The sequence below is a fragment of the Exophiala spinifera genome (assembly GCF_000836115.1).
Source record: "Exophiala spinifera strain CBS 89968 unplaced genomic scaffold supercont1.8, whole genome shotgun sequence".
In the NCBI taxonomy this organism is placed as follows: Eukaryota; Fungi; Ascomycota; class Eurotiomycetes; order Chaetothyriales; family Herpotrichiellaceae; genus Exophiala; species Exophiala spinifera.
Genome location: NW_015622520.1, coordinates 1,437,631 through 1,457,019, shown reverse-complemented (window position 1 = coordinate 1,457,019; position 19,389 = coordinate 1,437,631). Strand labels below are relative to the sequence as shown.

Below are 19,389 nucleotides of genomic sequence, written 5' to 3'. Positions count from 1 at the left end.
TGCTCCCAAGACGCGCGCAGACAGTATCATGACCAGCGCGAGAACATGTTTCCTGACCTTCATATTCGTAAGTCAGGAGGATTGACGAGATGAGAAAGATTATGTCAGATGCCAGAAGTGCCAATTTATGATGGCCGGGGCCAGCCTCTGGTGCTTTCGCTCGCCGGTTTCATAAAAAACACCCGGACCCTCGCATTACGCCCTCCTTCTCGGCATGTTTAGTGTCTCTCCTCCGACCGGACACAAGTGTACTCGTGTCCCCTTTCTGTCTTGCAGCATTCAGAATCCTTGCAAACCTGCTCGCAGTTGAATATCTCTAGAACAACGACCCCTCTTTCTCACTGTGACACGCGCTGCACACCTATTATGTCCTGAACGACACGCAATCGTCACAGGTCGGAATGGCCGGACTTGAACAGATTGAAGTTCACTCGCGGGTGCGCTGACTCTGCTGTGCGGTAGCGTTCGGGCGCTTTGTTGCTGACCATATCTATGTAGAACTATCTCGTACGCTGGGTCAACGTGAAACAAGAACATACAATCTCGTGGACCGTCCTACCTCACAAAAAGTCCATCAACTTTGGCTTGTTCAAACATCCCGGACCTCTGTCCAATCAACATTCCTCCTCGACTTCCCTCCCTCTTCCCTCTCCCAACCCCTCTGCTGTTGACGAAGACAAGTCAGAGATCAATTCTACCGCGATCGAGAAGCTCACCGGGATTGGGCTCAAACAGATCAAATGGGTGGGAAAGTACGAAGCTGACAGGGTCAGCCATGGCAGACATGAAGTACGCCTCGGGGAAGCTGGCAACTATGCGCTAGTATTCGATAACACCTTTTCGAAGAGCATATCGAAGACAGCAACGGTCTTTTTGCTCACATATCCAACGGCATGTCAGTCTCAGATCCAGTTTGGCGCACAACCACAACAGGGCCAGTCAATGGCCTCTGCTATGGCGATTGCGTCGGCATCGGGTCCTTTATTCAGGAGAAGTCCAAAGTTGAGGGCCAAGGACAAGGAATCCGTGGATTCTCTGCGACAGGCGTCGATCAGCCAATCTTTCAATGGAAGTATCGCGCCTGTGGCAGAGAAGTTGCGGCTAGATTCTGCCTCTATTCATACAGGTGTTCTACAGAAGCGCAGGCGTAAGAAACACCAGGGCTATGCGCGACGCTTCTTTTGCTTGGATTACACCTCTTCCACCCTGTCCTATTACCGAGATCGAAGCTCTTCCGCTTTGAGAGGCGCTATACCCTTATCATTGGCTGCGATATCAGCGAACACAAAGTCACGCGAGATTACCATTGATTCTGGCGCAGAAATATGGCATTTGAAGGCCAACAACGAAGCAGACTTTGAGGTTTGGAAGAAGGCTTTGGAAACTGCCGCTCGAATTATGCTGCAGTCACACACTCCGGGTGATAGGCTGCAGATCGAGACCGGCGAGGAAGGGCGTGTTGAAGCTGCGAGCAATCTTGATGACCTGGAATGGATCCGACTAGAGACTTTGCTGAGTAGAATCTCTGGTACGAGAGATGCTGTTCGAAGACTTTGTCTGGAGACATTGGCGCAAGGCTTGCCTCCCCCTTCCCCTCGACTCGGGTCACCTTCTGCAGGCTCTACTCCGACTGAGGGCCCAGCCTCCGACGACTACTTCAAGCAGGACGACAAAAGGCCCTTTTGGAAGAGGAAACAAAGCGCGGCTAACAGCCAGACAAATATCTTTAAACGAAGTGTTTCCGCCCAGCTCGCCGTTCCTGTTCCTGGTGTCGAACCAGTTTTGAGGAATGGTCTGCCTTCTCCGCATGCTCTTCCCAATGGGCAGAGCAGGACCCACCTACCTTATGAAGAGAACATGCATGATCATTGTAAGGCAGTGTTACACGACCTCGACTCGGTTGTGAGCGAATTTTCCACCCTCATCACGGAGACCAAGATCCGGAGAACAACACCCCCGAAATCTGCCGTTTCCCGACTAAGTCTTCAGTCAGTAGACTCTCAGGAGTATTTCGACGCCGAGGACATCTCGCGCGTCCTCGACGTCCATTCTGATACTGATCACGAAGCCACCGACGAAGGAATCGGCGAGGATGAGGATTCGGCCACGAGCAGCGACATTGGTGAAGATTCGTTAGGGGTGGTGGATTGGAAGTCGGGAAGTGTTTCGACATTTCTCCCTCCCCGGTCAAAGAACCTGGCTCCCCTACCCCTACAGCCGATTCCACGTCGACGTCAAATAGCGCCTCCAACTATCATGCCACCCAGTCTAATCGGCTTTCTCCGCAAAAACGTTGGGAAAGATTTGTCGACAATATCGATGCCTGTGTCTGCAAATGAACCCCTATCGCTGCTTCAGAGGGCGGCGGAGCAACTGGAATACTCTCAATTGCTGGACAACGCCGACAAGACACAGGACGTCTTTGAGAGATTAATGTACGTGACGGCTTTTGCAGTGTCATCCTTGTCGAGTTCACGTGTCAAGGAGAGATCAATTCGAAAACCTTTCAATCCTATGCTGGGTGAGACCTACGAGTTAATACGAGAAGACCGAGGTTTCCGGTTCCTTGGAGAGAAGGTTTCTCACCGTCCAGTCCAACTTGCTTTCCACGCCGAATCAAGCCAGTGGACGTTCACCCAGTCCCCTCTCCCCTCACAGAAATTCTGGGGCAAGTCATCGGAGATCATCACCGAGGGTAAAGCGCGATTAGTGCTTCATAGTAGTGGCGAAACCTATAGCTGGTCTGCAGCCACATGTTTCCTCCGCAACATCATTGCTGGAGAAAAGTATGTCGAACCGGTTGGAAGTATGACCATCGTCAACGAAAGCTCGGGACACAAGGCGGTCGTAACATTCAAGGCTAAAGGCATGTTTTCAGGCCGAAGTGAAGATGTTGAGGTGCATACCTTCGACGGACATGGCCAGGACTTGGCAATCGGACTCACCGGGACCTGGACCAACGAGCTCCAACTCAAGGAGCCTGGCAAGGTCAACCGGTCTACGATTTGGTCCGCCGGACCCCTGGTCGACAATGCGCCCAAACATTACGGAATGACATTGTTTGCAGCCCAACTCAACGAGATTACTAAACTCGAGCAGGGAAAACTACCGCCCACGGACAGTCGCCTCCGCCCTGACCAACAGGCATTGGAACAAGGTGACCATAATAGTGCTGAGGATCTGAAGAATCGGCTTGAAGAGGCACAACGTGCCCGGCGCCGAGAGATGGAGAGCAGTGGTGAACATTGGGAGGCGAGATGGTTTTCCAAAGTCGACCTTGGCGACGAGGTTGTTTGGAAATTGAAGACGGGTAAAGAAGGCTATTGGGAAGAACGAGCACGGGGTGAGTGGACTGGAGTAATACCTGTGCTCGAAGTAGAACGATGAGTAGAGGTGACGAAAGGAGCTCTCGAGGAAGACAATGTCCTCAGAGGTCTGCGGTGTTTTTAACCTCGTTATTACCGAATATTGTCGTGTAATTCTGCATAGTTCGGACTCCGTGCGCAACAGCTTCAAACTCACGATGCCCAGTAAATTGAAATCTACTACGGAGTACTGTGGATGCGGTTATCAGGTTATCGTGTGGTGGTGGCTGGGACCCGTACACAGCAGATCTTGCCCAGGTTCCTTATCAAGCGCCCGTTCATGGGCTCGTATTCTAGAGCGCCACTTGGATGAGTCTCCGGAGCATGGTGGGATGTGACTCTAAGACCTGAGACGTGAGATCGGCCTATCTCGAGGACAGGGTGTATGTATACTGTAATTGTCACGTACTGACAGGTGCCACGTCCAACATTCTCGCGCCCAGTATCAAGAGCTATGGTATTCGACAGCTCCAGAAGACAAGCCGGATCCAATCGAAGAAGCCTTCAGCCCACGTTTCCACTCTGATCAGGCTTGTACAATACCAGTTAACGTCCCTCTTCCGCTCCGGGTGCTGGGAGCACGACGGTCCAATCACTGTAACTCACCCGGCGAACACTCTCCATTGCGCTACACCAAACGGTACTACTAGATCCGATCATGTTAAAATAAGCGACCCATGACTGATTTCCTCTCCATGTCACGAATGGGAGTGACCACAACGGCCAAAGATCAATTTGCCCTGGATTGGTGGGCGTCAAAAACCATTCCATCCCGCTTTTAAGCTTGTCGCCGTCACTTCTACGTGACAGGTTCACAGGGCCCGGGCTCATTTACCGAGATCGCTCCTCCTGGACCACATATCACATCATTAATAAGACGACCTCTCTCTCTGCGCGCGCTTCTCTGCCCTTTCTTTTCCCCAGAGCGATACGCCTCCGCGAGGTTCTGGCCCAATATACGGGAACTTACAAATTTCCAGATCCACACTGATATAATCCCGGTGCGCTGTTTCTGCCCACCATTCCGGTCGTCGTGCACTGTCTCCCGCCTGGTCCAAGCGACCACGTTTCTCTGACCACTTTATTTCTGTTTCTGCTCAAGACCACACGACTAGGGACGGGTATCCGATTCACGGGGGTTTGCCAAGTGCACCGCCCCTGAGGTACCGACCTGGCGAGGCCCAGATCCATGGTACAACGTTTTTTGAAAGAAAACCCGTTGACGCGCGACCAACTCAACACATTTTCACGCCTCTCTCTTCTTGTTCTTCTTTCTTCAGCATGTCCTTCGCCAAAATTCACTTCTGCACACGATCAACATTGACAGCCATTGCCGCAAGCTTATGACACTGGATACGAGTGATAAACCTGATACCGTAGCATCACGGCATAGCCCGCAACATATTCAGCACACAACCTTACACAAACCGAAACTATCGACTCGAACAATCTGGACAGAGAATGGTGTTCATGGTCGATATGGACGCCAGTCCTCGTAAAGCCACGCTCTTCGATCAGAGCTTAAGCACCCCTCCGGCCACCCCGACGACAGCGTGGAAAGAAAACTCAAGACCTCAGTCCAGCCATGGGTCAGTACCATCTTCAGCGATGACGCCTCCCTCGTCGCCGTGGCTATACAAATCACCGGCGCCTCCTTCTTTAATAACTCCCAAACACGAAACACGACGCCCATCGAGCCAACTGAGCCGGAGCACCACAAACGAAGACTTGTCACAAGATACCCCAGTCCCGCGGTGTCCGTTCGACTTCGAAATCCTCAAGGACGACCGTGGCCGCGACGCGACTTTTGGAAGTGGCGCCTGGTCTATCGTATTCAAAGCCAGCACGCACCCCAAGGCGGCCACATCGACGGCTCTCACACCACCCACTTCCCCGACAAAATCCCTCCCTACGGTCGTCGCGGTCAAGAAACCGTGCCGTCGCGACGCCAGCGCCATCTTGCGTTCCGAGGCACAAATGCTCTCTTACCTCCATACGATCCCATATTCGGAAAAATACGTCGTTCCCTTCCACGGCACGGCGGGACCCGACGACACGACTCTGGTCCTCGACGCCATCCCGTACAGTCTCGAAGATCATATCCGCAAATACGCCTACGAGGCCCGGCAAGATGTCATGTCCAGCCTTCGCACCATGCACGAACCCATTGTCGGGAGCGTGGCCCAGTGGCTGAACCTGGCCAACAGTCTCGTTTCGGGCCTCGCGTGGCTTCACAACATCGCATGCGTAGTCCACGGCGACGTCAAGCCGGGAAACATCCTCCTCCGGCCGCGCGCTGCTGGCTCCTCCGGGTCGTCACCGCAAGCGATCGAGGGGTACGAGCCGGTTTACGCGGATTTCAGCTCGTCGACACGTCTCGACGTCGACGACATCTCGCCGAACACCCTCGCGGCCGTGACACGCGAATACACGGCCCCCGAGCTGTTGTCGTCCAAGGTCCTCCGCGACCCGACCAGCTGCGCCACGACGAGCAGTGACGTCTTCAGCCTCGCCGTGACGCTCCTCGTCGCGGCGACGGGCGAGTTGCTCGTGTACAGCGGGAGCGTGTTCCAGCGTCAACTGATGGCCACACAAGGCTGGCTTGTGCTCAGCCATGTACGCGGTGGTGACCAGGGGAGTAGAGTGCCTACGGGTGGCGTCGTCGAAAAGGTGCTGCAACGCGCCGTGCTCAAGGACGAGTTTGCGAGAGTGAGTGCTTTGGAGTGGTTGGAAATCGTGGAGCAGCAGACGAGGACAAAGACGACAAATAAGCTTCAAGTCCGGTGAGACAAACAGCGCGACAGAGTTCCACAAGAGATTACCTTGTATGATAGCGAGGCGCCAGTGACAAGGCTGGCGAAGCGGGGGATTTTTTTGTTTTTGTGATGAAAGAAATGAGCGACGAATTTTCTTCTTCCTTTTTTGGAGTATGTGAACTCCATGGCTTGTATGAGATGATTTGCTTTTCCCTTTTCTTTTGGTTTGGGGGGACTACCAAGATCCTGCTTTGACGAACCTTGCATCGCATGAACTGAGTAAGGAGCAGAGGATAGGTGTATGTAGTCGGATCAACAACTACCCTGGTCCTGTTCACATTCGTGAATCATATGGCTTAAATGACATCTGGGATCTAAAGGCTCGCCCCTGTCCTTGCCCCATGTACCCATGCCACGTCCATATGGAGATTGAATAGAGTTCCCGTTTCTTGGGGTCGAACTGGACTCCTGCCCTAAGCCGTACTCATCGACCAGGATTCCCCTATCCGGAATCCAAGCCTTGGCTTCACATATATGCATCAAACAAAAACTGCCTCTCCTGGATTCAAGTCCCGACTTCAGACATATGCAGATGCCTCCGGAGTAACCCCAGGACGTGATACGTGACCAGTACGCCCGTGTGCTTCTGGAATCGGGTAGAGGCCGCCTGGGACTGGATAGATGGCACGCCGTCCACCTCGTCCTCCTCCTCCAGGGTAACGAGAAAGTCCGACGCTGAAGTCTAGAACCAGAGCGAGTGTGACAGTTAGTGGTCACCGTCGATAAGTATCTGGGTGTGAGAGGGAAGGGTCTTCGGGTATGTGGGTAGACAGGCAGGTACCTTCTTTTTCTTTGGATTTTGTAACCTTGTAGCTCTTGTAATTGAGATATGATCCGAATACGGCGACTGCCAAAGATAGCAGAGCAATGACGGTCGCGACGGCATTGGCAAGGCTGAAAGGTGAACCCTCGCTGGGACACTCGGAAGGCCTGCTGTTGATGATAAGGTCAAGAATGGCAGTGCCGTTGGTGGTCATGTCCACGGCAGCCAGGTTGAAGGAAGTTCGCCACCAAGTTTTGTCGGAAAGGAGTCTCGGATGGTCGGGCTTGACCTTGTAGATCACGATCTTGTGGACAAAGCTGAATTGGAAGGTCAAGAGAAGGCGTCAAATTCGCAATTCGTGGTTAGTTAGACGACGGTAACGCCAGCAAAAATTCCATCCCACAACGTCTTGTCGTGGATATGTCTGGTGTATATATATATATATACAAGGCTGAACCTTGTGGTGTTCGTGCTTGAATCACGAGGGCTGTGAAATGATAGTAGTTTTGAACTACATGGTTTAGGCCTAACATGGTTGTCGGGGTGTCGAGAGATATAGTAGTTTTGAGAAACAAGGTAAGCCTGAGAGACATAATAGTAGTTCTGAGAAGCAGGATGAGTTCACTACCCACGCCATGACGCATCTGGACTGTAGAGGCAGAGGGCATGATTCAGATAGTAGTTTTGGAAAAACAGCCTGACCTCATTGTCTTATTATGGATACCGGGAGGTTGATGCACCCAGGGCAAGGATTCTTTGTACATAAAACCTTGTCGGCCTGACACCTCCGTAGTCGATTCCATCTGCTGAGCAGGGGTCGCGGGAGTGAAAAGTTCGGGAAGTGTATCCTGCTGGTGGCAGTGGAATCGAGATAGGACTTTTGCTTAGTGCACGCCATGCCATTTGAAGTTAGTTCCATAATGACACCGCCTTGTGCCTCATGCTGGTAGCCCTTGGATAGGAGTTTTGCAGAAGCCAAAACAATCCGGGCACAGCCTTAGACGCCAGTGGCTTGTCTCACTGGTAGGCCAGCTAGGGGTACGATTGGATCTGCTCATCAACTGACAACGGCCTTGATGCTGGGCCGTTCCTTACATGATGGCACGCTCCTCACTCGAGTTGTTTTTTCCCTCTTCCATCTCAACTCTCCGCATTCTCAACGTATATGGACCACGCCCACGTCTCTGCTGTCTTGCATTCTTCGATAGTCCCAGCATTCAAGAGCGCACTGCAAGATATTCATTGATCAGTACCCGTTTATCAGAGGCTGGTGCTGCTTAGGTATCAACATGCCTATTCCAAGTCAAGTAGACATCTTCGAGCCTCAGCCTCCTGATGAACAGCTGAGCACCACTTCGTCTGTTCCAGGTCATCAACGGCATGATTGGAATTTCCAACACCATCCTGATGGGTCATACGCAGAAGTCCCTCCGAGAGGTATACCTTCCAAAAAGCGGAAACGGAAAGTGCCCACGTTACAGCCTGACAAGTGGGAGCCCTATAAAGCTCGCATTCTTGAACTTCACGTGAACAATGGTCTACCCCTGAGCGAGGTGCAACGACTCATCGAAGCAGAGACAGGTTTTGGTGCCAAGTATGTCCATGTCGGCTCCTGCAATGGTTGCTTCGCCCGCATATTGGACACTACCTAATTGACCTCATACAGTCTACGCCAGTACAGGACACGGATCAGCCAGTGGGGCTACGACAAAAACGTGAAGCCGAATGAAATGAGTGCCATTGTGAGAAAACAGCAACACAGGAGCTTGAACGAACCGGGGAAAGCACCGCTCCGCTTCAAGATCAGGGGGAACGTCGTGGAAAAGCCAAAGGTTGATCGTTGGATGCAACGCCATGGTGTTCCTCAAGACTCTTTGTACGCTCCCAGTCCTGAAGCAGGTGAGATAACAGCCACCGCCAACGTGCACATCGGTTGCTCTGTTCTGATCTACCTCAGCGACACCTTCTGCGCTCAGTTGCTGGACAATGTCTGAGAGCGGATCACCCGCTCCGAGTCCCAGCTCTTTTCCAGGTTCTGTTCCACCTACCCAACTGCCCTCCCCGACGGACATGGCGCCGGTACACCACCAAATACCACTTGGACCTTTCTCAACCGAAGTCATCAACCCGTCAAGAAACTCATTCATGAGTCAACGCCCGCCACAATTACTAGAGAATTACAAAACGTCCACTGACATGTCATGTTCGGTCGGGAAATGGACAAATCAAGTCGAAGCTCAAGATGGACTGTTGACACGGATCCACAGTGAGCAATCAGGCCTGCAGACATCACCAGGTATAACGTCGGGCGTTCTCTACAAAGGCGTGCGGGCGGACTGGACTGTTCAGCGATCCTCACCAACAGACAATGGTAACTGGACGATGGATGGGATATCTGACGAACGGAACGACAGTCCCACAACGACAGATGGGTCGGAAACGGAGTGTTCGAATCTCAGACCCCAACCTCCTGCTTCATCTGCACGCTCTGCCTCCGCATTAGAATTTGTGGTCCGCGCCCATCTTTACCCCACCCCTGGAGAAGACTTGTTGTGCAGATTTGACGACCAAATATGTAGCATTACTTGCCACAGAGAACGGCCACCTGAAATCTCGGCGTCACTGCTATGGTCATCTGCGCTACGGTGGCCAGCGCTGTTCCGTGGAATTGCTGCCATATCAGAATTTAACGACTCTCGCGAAGGAACGCATCTGCGTAGCTTCGCATTCTCCCAGTTGAAGTTGAGCATCCATATGCTCTTTTCTAAAGTTGACGACATGCATTTGGAAGCCGCTTTAGCGACTTCCCTAGTGATGGCTCAGTGCGACGGATGGTGCGGCTGCCCCGGAATGTGCTCCGAACACATTGATCTACCTGGCAGAAGACGCTGGCCCAATACCGCCATGAATATGCAGAAGCAGAGAGTACGGGAGGGAGCAAGGGGACCCCGGCCACTCGAGTTTTGTTGCAGTTCCCACGTTTACTTAGATGTTATAAGGAGCCTGATACCCTTCAGAGTGGGAAAAGTGGGTTATACGGAGATCCTCCCAGTCAACCAGTCGGACCGCGCCCGATTTGCAGTTGATCCCTTGATGGGATGTACTGCCACCCTTTTTCCGCTCATCAGCGCGACAGCAGCGCTTGTACAGCTAGTGGAGTGCAGACATCGCTACGCATGGCCTTTCCCTGGTCGGAGACCATATGGCAATTCCTCTTCTATTATCAGCCTAGCCCAGGATTTGAAGAATCAACTGGAAGAATGGTCAGTTCCTTTCGCACCTGATGTATTCCAGCACCCCGAGGACTCAGACTGCCGAATTTACCATTCGATTCAGATGGCTGAAGCTGCTCGACACGCCACGCTGCTTAATCTACATCAGGCGGTTCCTGAAGTTCCCGGCGAACCGTCCATGGTGATGGCGGGGGAGGTGCTTGGGCGGCTACTGGATGCTATGCCCGAGTCAATTCGTACATCCTTTAGAGAGATCTTCCCCTTGTTAGCTGCAGGGGCACTGATCGATGCTGAGGACATCGAATGGCTGTCGAAGAGGGCGAGCAATCATCATATCGCGACTTGAAAGTCGCGCCACTCAATCCTCTCTCCGTTCGAGGCTCTCGAACCGGAGTACGATGCCCCAGGCCGTTGTTGCATTGGGTTGTCATGATGGAAGAGCCCGCTCCACAAGGCAAGCCAGCATCGCGGTTTTCGTTATGTTTACCCTATTGCCATTTCACTGCTCCGTGTAGCATTTCTCGGACGATTGCACCTCAGAGTTCTGTGCGCAACGTTATACGGCCTGGATAGTCCTGGACCTACAAGTGCACTTTGGCAGACGATGAACGAGGCTTACAATGCCGCTCAACCACCTTCGGCTGGGCCATGGCACCTATCACCGAGAGGAATGCTATCGTGAAATGGACTGTGTTGAGACTGGTGTGGTCGCATATTCGGTGACATCTTTAGAGACGCCGACGGAGTTTTACTGGAGGTACTATCATACTGACTTCGATTGACAGCTAATATCAAGACAGTAGAATCTGGACTAATGCTGCAATTAAAATAACACATTAATTATTCAACACCCTTTCGTCCCATTCGAGTACTTTCTCCTTGCCCTAGTCGTCATATAAAGGTCTCGTTGATCTGGTTGACGCAATGGCAGATGAAGCCCCCTTGCTGCCAATAAAGTGATTTCGCATACTGTACTTGGATATCCATAAATCCACTCATTATGTAGATGACTCGAACCTCCCAACAGTCAAACCTCGAAGATTGAGCGCTAAACCCATGGATATACGGTTAACTTGCAAAAATCTCTCCTCTGGTACTGTCAAATCCTCACCCGACGAAATCTCTCCGCTCCACAGCGCCTGCCAGACTCTCACAAAACTCACCGAGCCTCTGTCCCCACTCAACCAAGCGCTCTTCAATGTACTTTGCAGAATCCTTTTTCGTCTTCTTCGCCAGCAGGCCCCTCTGGGCCTCCCAGTCCCAATACTCGCACTGCTCGGTGCCGTCGCCGCTGACGATGGGTCTGATCTCGTGCACGCGCTGGATCTGGAGCAGGAACCGCGGCAGCGCTATGGGCGGGTTGTACGTATTCTCCGTGGTCCAGACCAGCCTGTACACGCCGGACTTGGAGACGGTGTGCGTCTGCGTGCGTGTCATGTTGTCGACTGCTGACCCGGCTGGGTCGTCCGCAGGGTCGTCGGGCCGCGACACTTCGGTCACGACTACGTTCACGGGCTTCACTTCGGGGCTCTTGGGGAGCTTCATCTTGGTATAAAACCTCAGTTTCGTGCCGAGCTGGATGCGCACGCTGGGTTCGCCGTACAGTGCGTTGATGTTGAGTTGGGGCCGGGACGACGTGCTTTTGCGAGAGCCGCCATCCTTACTGTGGCGAAGGTGGTTGTGTAAGACGGCGAGCGCCGTCGACGCCGTGTTGGCTGGCGCGGGCATTAGAACGGACGGGTCGTGGGGGGCTTCGAGCAGGACGGCGTTCTGGGGAGCTTGGGGCGTTTCACCGGCTTCCATAGATGCTTTGCGAGCTTCTTGCGCCGCTTGGAACTTTTGCGCCCCCGAGTGTTCGTTCGTCGCCGAGGCTGGTCTGGCTGGTGAGCCTGCTGAAGAACCCGGGCGACCGGGCCGGTCAGATTGCTCAGACCGACGGCCTGCGTGGAGTTGCTGGCGTGTGACAGGGGGGAAGAGGTGGCCGTCAGTGCTCCTTCTCCCCTCGCCTTCACCACCTTGGGATTCAATCACGTCTCGGGCCAGGCTGCGGCGCAGCGCGGCTTGTTGCTGAGCATGGTTGGGGGCCGCACCGTCCGTGATGTCAGAGTCGTAGCTGACGGCGATGGAAGTGTTGCGCACCAGTTCTTCGACTTCGGCCAGGGTCGCATCGTCTTCGTCGTCGGGTTGGTGGGTTACCCTGACGCGAGGGATCCAGCGATTCCAGTCCTTCCATGTTTCAGTGTTGCGCAGAGTGCGAAACACCAGAGAGGCAGGTGCATTGATTCGCGTACATGCCGAACAGTAAAATGTCGCCTCTGACATGGGAATGTCGGGCGTCGAGAAGTCGGTTTTGGTAGTCATGATTGCGCTAGGCCCTGTCTCACTGGCAAAGACAAGACACTCGAAACTATTGACTCTGGTCTGTGATGGACGGCTGCAATAGCGTTATAACCTCAGTTGAGGTCTATGTAATTTGCAAGTGCTTGCAACCAAGGCGTCTGCTATTCTTGATTCGGTGGAGCGTTGCTGAAATTCTAAGAGAGCGGCGTGATCACCCAACACGGCGCTTTCCGCGGAAGTCTGTTTCTCAGGGACACTGGAATCGTCCACTGATCTGGCCATGCAAGGACACTGTATGGTTCAGTCGCCACTTCAGTATGGTTGTTCTGTGAAAATTTTGAGTGGCTGGAAGAATTGCTAGTGGGATACAATGCAGGTAGTCACTGATAGGCTGGAAGCTGATTTTTGCTTTGCGCTTTTTTTCTCCTACTGCAATGCGCCAAAATTCAGGTCGAGCGCATGACTCCGAGGGGTTCAATGCTTGGGCCGATGCGGAGGTCAACGCGAGCTGTGCCCGCGCTTCAACGTGAGGCTGGTGGTGCCGGTGTATACAGTGTGAGAAGACCTGGCGGTGTAACTGAAAACCACAGCCACGTGAACGGTGCTGGGAGAGTAGAAGAATCGTCGTAAAGGTGACATATTGAATGAGTAACCAAGTAGTCAGCGAAGAGGACAGGAAAAATGGAGATCAAAGTGCGGGAAAAAAATGTGGGGGATTTGAAGATTGATCGATGGTGTTGAGTGATTTATACCACCGCAGAAGCTAATTATACGATGAGTCGATGACAACAGGGCGCACCCGCCTTACGCTGTTGTCATCTTCCACTTATTCCATCTCGCATGGTCTGTCCTTCCAACTACCTCCTCTCCCAGCTGAGTTCATGTCCAGGAGCCCGAGGTTGAATTGTATCTCGAGTATGGCTCTGTATGGGGGAAACCAGGTTGTTGGCCTTTACACATCTGAAATGAGCCTTGAGGACGTCTTCATTGTCTATCGAAAAGCCCAAGTTGGCGCGTCTAGCAAGGGCCATTGCGCCTGCTGACGGCCTCGTATCTTTCATCCCTTTCTCATAATAGATTTGACAAAAGCACGGCTTTATAAAGAGTGCCTAGTATCATCTACCCGAACTTATGCCTCCCTCTTCTCCTTCCTCTCATGTTTCGAAGCAGTCGCACTTTCGGAGGTGCATCGAGCTGAGATTGTTGAAGGAAAAGCCACACACCGGTCAATCGTATGTCGTCGCAGTGATCACAACCCAACCTCAGCAAGTCTCCGAAATGCATCATAGATGGACCTGATGTGCACATTATCGACCGGTCTTAGGTCGTTTTGGAGGTATTGTTTGATTGGTTTTTTGCGCCATGATCATCATTAGAACGTCCATCGATATACTGATTTCGAACTCTCGCTCTCTTCGAAAGTGACCGCAACTGCCGCCAGCAGCCGCATCGCTGCGGCGTAGACATGGGCTGGAAAGTTGTAAGGTGTCGGGTAGTGACCTTTGGATGGCCCTGTAGACTCCTCGTTGATATGGAAACGCCATCATTCATCGAACAACCATGGGTATCATAGACAAGAGAAAAAGGCTCTACTTTCGCGCTTGTTCTCGTTCCACCTCGTACATGAAGTCAAAGTATGACTTGTCGAAGACGTGCATCCGTACGTATCCATCCTCGCCACCGCTCGCATATGCAGTACCTTGGGGATGTACAGCAATAGTGTTCAATGGACCGAAATGGCCTCGCACACGACCGATTTCGTCCTCAAAGATTTTGTGATAGAAACGAGCCTCAAATTTGCCCTGACGCGCAGAGGTCGTCGTGACATCCATTGCCGCCTGGCCACCTCCGAGAATCACAAAATCCTTCTTGGACGTGATTGCAGCTGTGTTGAGAGGTGTATCAGCAACATATGTTTTCAGAACGCTCAGGTCTCTCGTCGACAATATCTAAGAGGGAATTAGTAGTCGTCGAAATGTGTGGAAGGCAAATACAAACCCTGGCAGTTTTGTCTTTACCCGCGGTAATAAAGTATGTCCGGTCCGGGGAGAATTGCAGGTCGTTGATAGCAGTGTCATACTCGTGGGCTTCCACGCTCATGAGGTTTTCTCCAGTCTGTTATGAGAATTAGTTGTGAAATCAAATTTCCTTCTCGTTATCCCTCATACCTTTGCATCCCACTGCGTGACAGTTCCATCCTCGTGTCCAGAGATGATGTACTTGTCGAGGTAGCTCCAGCCTGCAACGGTAGCTTTGCTGTCTTCGCAGGTGATTCTCAAGCTGTGCTCATTTGTCTGATCCGTCAAGTCGTCTCCATATCGAACGTCGTAAACTACAATCGTTCCTAGGTAACCCATTCGCTTTTCTGTAACTCCTAGAAGTTGTTTTCCATCCTCACTAAACTGGACTCTCTTGACAGCAGTGGGAAACTCCCACGTCTTGACGTTCTCGCCCGTCCGGACGTTCCATAACCGAATTGTGTTGTCGGCAGATCCGGAAGCAAGAAGTTCGCAGTTGGGAGAAACGTCCACGGTCCAGATGGCACCCTGGTGTCCCGTGTATGTTCCTAATCGCTCGCCATTGCTCGTAAACCATGCACAAATGACCTTGTCTTTGGAGACTGAAAATAACAAATCGCCGTCTGAATTGTATTTGATCTGGTTGAGGGACCGCTCCTGGATTTCCCGTTAGCGAGTCTTGATTGAAATTTTGTTTCGAGCAGAACGCACATGGCCCTGAAGAAGGGTTGGTCTCATTGTGGCAGGGGAGTATGGTACTCTGAATGACGGTCTGTGGATCCTGAAAGGTATCAGGAGTTCTATGTCTTGAGATGTCTACAACGGAGAGAAGTCTGATGCCTGCGCGATGTCCTGGATGAATTTGCCCGTGGATGCGCTTCTGAGTGAGCGGCGATGTGGGCAGTTGGCCAAGACTTGCATGAGTCGCGCGGATTTTCTCTCGGCTGTGATTTGTCCCGATGACTGACTCGTGGGACCAAAAATTGGTTATGACACACGAATTCGATGAAAGAAAGTCAGTCAGTGTGGCATGGACTTCTGACAAGGTAGATTTCGTCAAACCGATTTCAAGCTGACAAGACCGACATCAGCGAGTCTTCTCGGTCGGTTTGTCTACTCTCGTTGAGTCCTACAACCTCATGGCCAGTCGAGTCCTCGGTACACGTATCACATCTCCTACTTCTGCAGGTACCACACTTTTTTACTCCAAAAACCCTCTCCACGTGTCGATATCACGTTGTCGGGCTTCCTTTTTTCCGCATCTGGCAATCAGGTCCGCGAAGAGGACTCTTGTCACTTCTAGCTTCTCTTATAGGGACACACAGCACCCTCTCTCTGCTACACAACGAGCTACGTCTTCTTGTTCCTCAGTTTCAGATCGGGCGAGACGCTTCTCGAGCACGAGAGCCATGGGTGCAACTAGGATAGATGGAAAGGCGATCGCGCAGAAGATCAGAGAACGTCTGGCGAACGAGATACGAGACAAGCAGAAGTCCAATCCGCGTTACAAACCGTGCTTGAAGATCATACAGGTGGGAGAACGACCAGACTCAACCACGTATGTACGCATGAAGTTGAAGGCGGCCGAGGAGGCTGGCATTGACTGTACACTGTCACACCTTCCTTCCGAGATCTCTGAGCCTGAGCTATTGCAACAAATCTCCGACTTCAACAATGATCCCTCTGTCCACGGTATCCTTGTCCAGCTACCTCTCCCGAAGCACATCTCGGAACACGCCATCACTTCTGCTGTATCGGACGAGAAAGACGTGGATGGCTTTGGTACTTACAATATTGGTGAGCTTGCCAAAAGAGGGGGAAAGCCATTCTTCGTCCCCTGCACACCGAAGGGAGTCATGGTATTGTTGGAAGAAAGCGGCGTCGAGATCAAAGGCAAAACAGCTGTAGTCCTTGGGCGCAGTGATATCGTAGGCAGCCCAGTGAGCTATCTGCTCAAGAATGCAGACGCTACTGTCACGGTCTGCCATTCCAAGACACAGAATCTCAAGGAGGTGGTCAAGCAAGCTGATATTCTAGTTGCTGCAATTGGTCAAGCCCATTTTGTCAAGGGGGACTGGCTGAAGCCTGGCGTTGTGGTAATCGACGTCGGAACAAACTATATCTCAGACGCTTCGAAGCCCTCAGGCCAGCGTCTGGTTGGTGACGTTGATTTTGATGCTGCAGTCGAGGTCGCTTCCCAGATCACTCCAGTTCCCGGCGGCGTTGGCCCGATGACGGTTGCAATGCTGATGCAGAACGTAGTCGAGTCGGCCTCTGCTTCCTTTGATCGCCTGAAAAGTCGGCACATCACGCCATTGCCCATCAAATTGCAGTCACCTGTTCCTTCCGACATCGCTATCTCGAGGTCGCAGCACCCCCGGCACATCACCCACATTGCTGCTGATGTCGGCATCGCTCCCAACGAATTGGAGCCTTACGGTGCGTACAAAGCAAAGGTTGACCTTTCCCTCCTCTCCAGGCTGCAACACCGTAAGAATGGAAAGTATATCCTGGTCAGTGGCATCACTCCTACTCCTTTGGGAGAAGGCAAATCGACAACGACTATGGGTCTGACACAGGCTCTGGGTGCGCATTTGGGCAAAGTCACATTTGCAAACGTCAGACAGCCCAGTATGGGACCAACCTTTGGTATCAAGGGAGGTGCAGCTGGAGGTGGCTACAGTCAAGTCATTCCGATGGATGAGTTCAACCTTCATCTTACTGGTGACATTCATGCTATCACCGCTGCAAACAACCTGCTTGCCGCTGCGATTGATACTCGCATGTTTCATGAGTCAACGCAGAAGGACGGCCCGCTCTACAAGCGCTTGGTCCCAAGCAAGAAAGGAAAACGAGAATTTGCTCCGGTCATGTTGCGAAGATTGAAGAAGCTTGGGATTGACAAGACCGACCCCAATGACTTGACCGAAGATGAAATTCGTCGCTTTGCCCGGTTGGACATTGATCCCGAAACCATCACCTGGAGGAGAGTGCTTGATGTCAACGATAGGCACCTGAGAGGAATCACGATCGGTCAAGCCCCCACAGAAAAGGGGCACACACGACAGACTGCGTTTGACATCTCTGTCGCTAGTGAATGTATGGCGATTCTTGCGCTCAGCAACGACCTCAACGATCTTCGCGAACGTCTTGGCAGAATGGTGATCGGGTTTTCCAAATCTGGCGACCCCGTCACTTGTGATGACATTGGTGCGGGTGGCGCACTGACAGCCCTTATGAGAGATGCCATCAAGCCCAATCTCATGCAAAGTCTCGAAGGCACTCCGGTCTTCGTGCATGCCGGTCCATTCGCCAACATCAGTATCGGAAACAGCTCTGTGCTAGCCGACAAATTGGCGCTGAAGTTGGCCGGAACTGAGCCAGATGAGGATCACGAAGCCAAGGCTGGATTTGTCGTAACCGAGGCTGGCTTCGACTTCACCATGGGTGGTGAAAGATTCTTCAACATCAAGTGTAGGTCTTCTGGCCTTGTGCCTGATGTTGTGGTAGTAGTTGCCACGATTCGAGCCTTGAAAGTTCACGGTGGCGGCCCCGAGATCTCAGCTGGTGCAGCACTTCCCGAGGCATACCGCACTGAGAACATTGATATGCTCAGGGCTGGCTGTGTGAACCTCAAGAAACATATTGCCAATGCGAAATCGTACGGCGTACCCGTCGTCGTTGCCATCAACAAATTCGAGACAGATACTGAGGCTGAACTCAAGGTCATTGAGGAAGAAGCTCTCTCCGCCGGAGCCGAGGCCGCTGTACCTGCCAACCACTGGGCAGAAGGTGGTGCCGGTGCCGTAGATCTAGCCAAAGCCGTCATCGAAGCCTCATCCAAACCCAAGAACTTCAAGCTTCTGTACGAGCTTGATGGCAGCGTCCAGGAGCGCATCGAGAAGATCGGCAAGGAGATGTACGGCGCCGCAGCGGTCGAATTTAGCGAGGTCGCGCAGAAAAAGGTGGACATGTACAACAAGACTGGGTTTGGAAATCTGCCCATCTGCATCGCAAAGACACAATACAGTCTCAGTCACGACCCGGCGCTGAAAGGTGCTCCATCCGGCTTCACCGTCCCTATTCGGGATGTCAGACTTGCTGCTGGAGCTTCGTATTTATGTGAGTCTTTTGTCTTCTTCCTCTCCGTCTCACTTCCTTTTTGCGTGCAGCCTACTGACTCTTTCTATCACCAGATGCTCTTGCTGCCGATATCCAAACGATCCCAGGCCTTCCAAGTAAGTTCTTTTTTCCCCTCCTTCTTTTTCTGCTGGCGCCCAAGCACTCTCCATTACTGGTTCGGATCACTAACGCTCTCGCAGCCGCACCGGGGTATTTGAATGTAGATGTGGACTCTGAAACCGGCGAAATCGACGGATTGTTCTAGTCAAGTCTTTGCAGATGGGATGGATGGATTTTGGGCAGTTCGGAGATTTCGCCTATGTATATATGATTGATTTGTAACGACTTTCAACAACGGCAACACAACACAACACAACACAGAGATACCCAACATTCACCATATTGGTAGACAAAAAATTCGGACGAATATGTTTTCTATGCACAATAGCCTGATTAGTCGTTCGCCGTCGACCTTGTTTCGTCAACCGAGTATTAGAGCGTTGCACATTCCTCGCCACGTTCAATGTGGACTAATAGAGGATCATCAATTTGGTGTTGTATTCATTTACACATGACCTCAGTAAGGTACGCGAGAGAAAGCTCCGTCCGGAGTACAGCACAGCGTCTCGAAAGTTCCCATCACACAAAACGTCTTCCGTCAATCCGTCTGTTGAAGAGCGCCTATGAGCCAGCGAACGATGGCAGCAAACCCAGTCAGGACCACGTGGGTGG

The 19,389-nt window shown here is 52.2% G+C and overlaps 7 protein-coding genes across 7 annotated transcripts; 4 read left to right on the top strand and 3 right to left on the bottom strand.

Annotated features, from left to right (window-relative positions):
• Positions 1 to 401: 401 nt before the first annotated feature.
• On the top strand, positions 402 to 3,387 carry PV08_10551 (uncharacterized protein; the record flags this gene model as incomplete). Its single annotated transcript, XM_016384865.1, has 2 exons — positions 402 to 437; positions 499 to 3,387. 2 exons carry the CDS (start codon positions 402 to 404, stop codon positions 3,385 to 3,387), a joined length of 2,925 nt encoding a protein of 974 aa, XP_016231467.1.
• Positions 3,388 to 4,844: 1,457 nt separating this feature from the next.
• Positions 4,845 to 6,152, top strand: PV08_10550 (uncharacterized protein; the record flags this gene model as incomplete). Its single annotated transcript, XM_016384864.1, has 1 exon — positions 4,845 to 6,152. One exon carries the CDS (start codon positions 4,845 to 4,847, stop codon positions 6,150 to 6,152), a length of 1,308 nt encoding a protein of 435 aa, XP_016231466.1.
• Positions 6,153 to 6,686: 534 nt separating this feature from the next.
• PV08_10549 (uncharacterized protein) lies at positions 6,687 to 7,158 on the bottom strand (the record flags this gene model as incomplete). Its single annotated transcript, XM_016384863.1, has 2 exons — positions 6,687 to 6,856; positions 6,963 to 7,158. 2 exons carry the CDS (start codon positions 7,156 to 7,158, stop codon positions 6,687 to 6,689), a joined length of 366 nt encoding a protein of 121 aa, XP_016231465.1.
• A 1,075-nt stretch (positions 7,159 to 8,233) lies between these two features.
• PV08_10548 (uncharacterized protein) lies at positions 8,234 to 10,523 on the top strand (the record flags this gene model as incomplete). Its single annotated transcript, XM_016384862.1, has 3 exons — positions 8,234 to 8,538; positions 8,611 to 8,843; positions 8,902 to 10,523. The coding sequence occupies 3 exons, from the start codon at positions 8,234 to 8,236 to the stop codon at positions 10,521 to 10,523; spliced, it is 2,160 nt and encodes a 719-aa protein (XP_016231464.1).
• A 761-nt stretch (positions 10,524 to 11,284) lies between these two features.
• Positions 11,285 to 12,538, bottom strand: PV08_10547 (uncharacterized protein; the record flags this gene model as incomplete). Its single annotated transcript, XM_016384861.1, has 1 exon — positions 11,285 to 12,538. One exon carries the CDS (start codon positions 12,536 to 12,538, stop codon positions 11,285 to 11,287), a length of 1,254 nt encoding a protein of 417 aa, XP_016231463.1.
• A 1,568-nt stretch (positions 12,539 to 14,106) lies between these two features.
• On the bottom strand, positions 14,107 to 15,273 carry PV08_10546 (eukaryotic translation initiation factor 3 subunit I; the record flags this gene model as incomplete). The annotated part of the gene is made up of 4 exons (XM_016384860.1): positions 14,107 to 14,466; positions 14,516 to 14,632; positions 14,686 to 15,192; positions 15,247 to 15,273. 4 exons carry the CDS (start codon positions 15,271 to 15,273, stop codon positions 14,107 to 14,109), a joined length of 1,011 nt encoding a protein of 336 aa, XP_016231462.1.
• Positions 15,274 to 15,944: 671 nt separating this feature from the next.
• PV08_10545 (uncharacterized protein) lies at positions 15,945 to 18,922 on the top strand (the record flags this gene model as incomplete). The annotated part of the gene is made up of 3 exons (XM_016384859.1): positions 15,945 to 18,657; positions 18,732 to 18,773; positions 18,858 to 18,922. 3 exons carry the CDS (start codon positions 15,945 to 15,947, stop codon positions 18,920 to 18,922), a joined length of 2,820 nt encoding a protein of 939 aa, XP_016231461.1.
• Between the last annotated feature and the right edge of the window lie 467 nt (positions 18,923 to 19,389).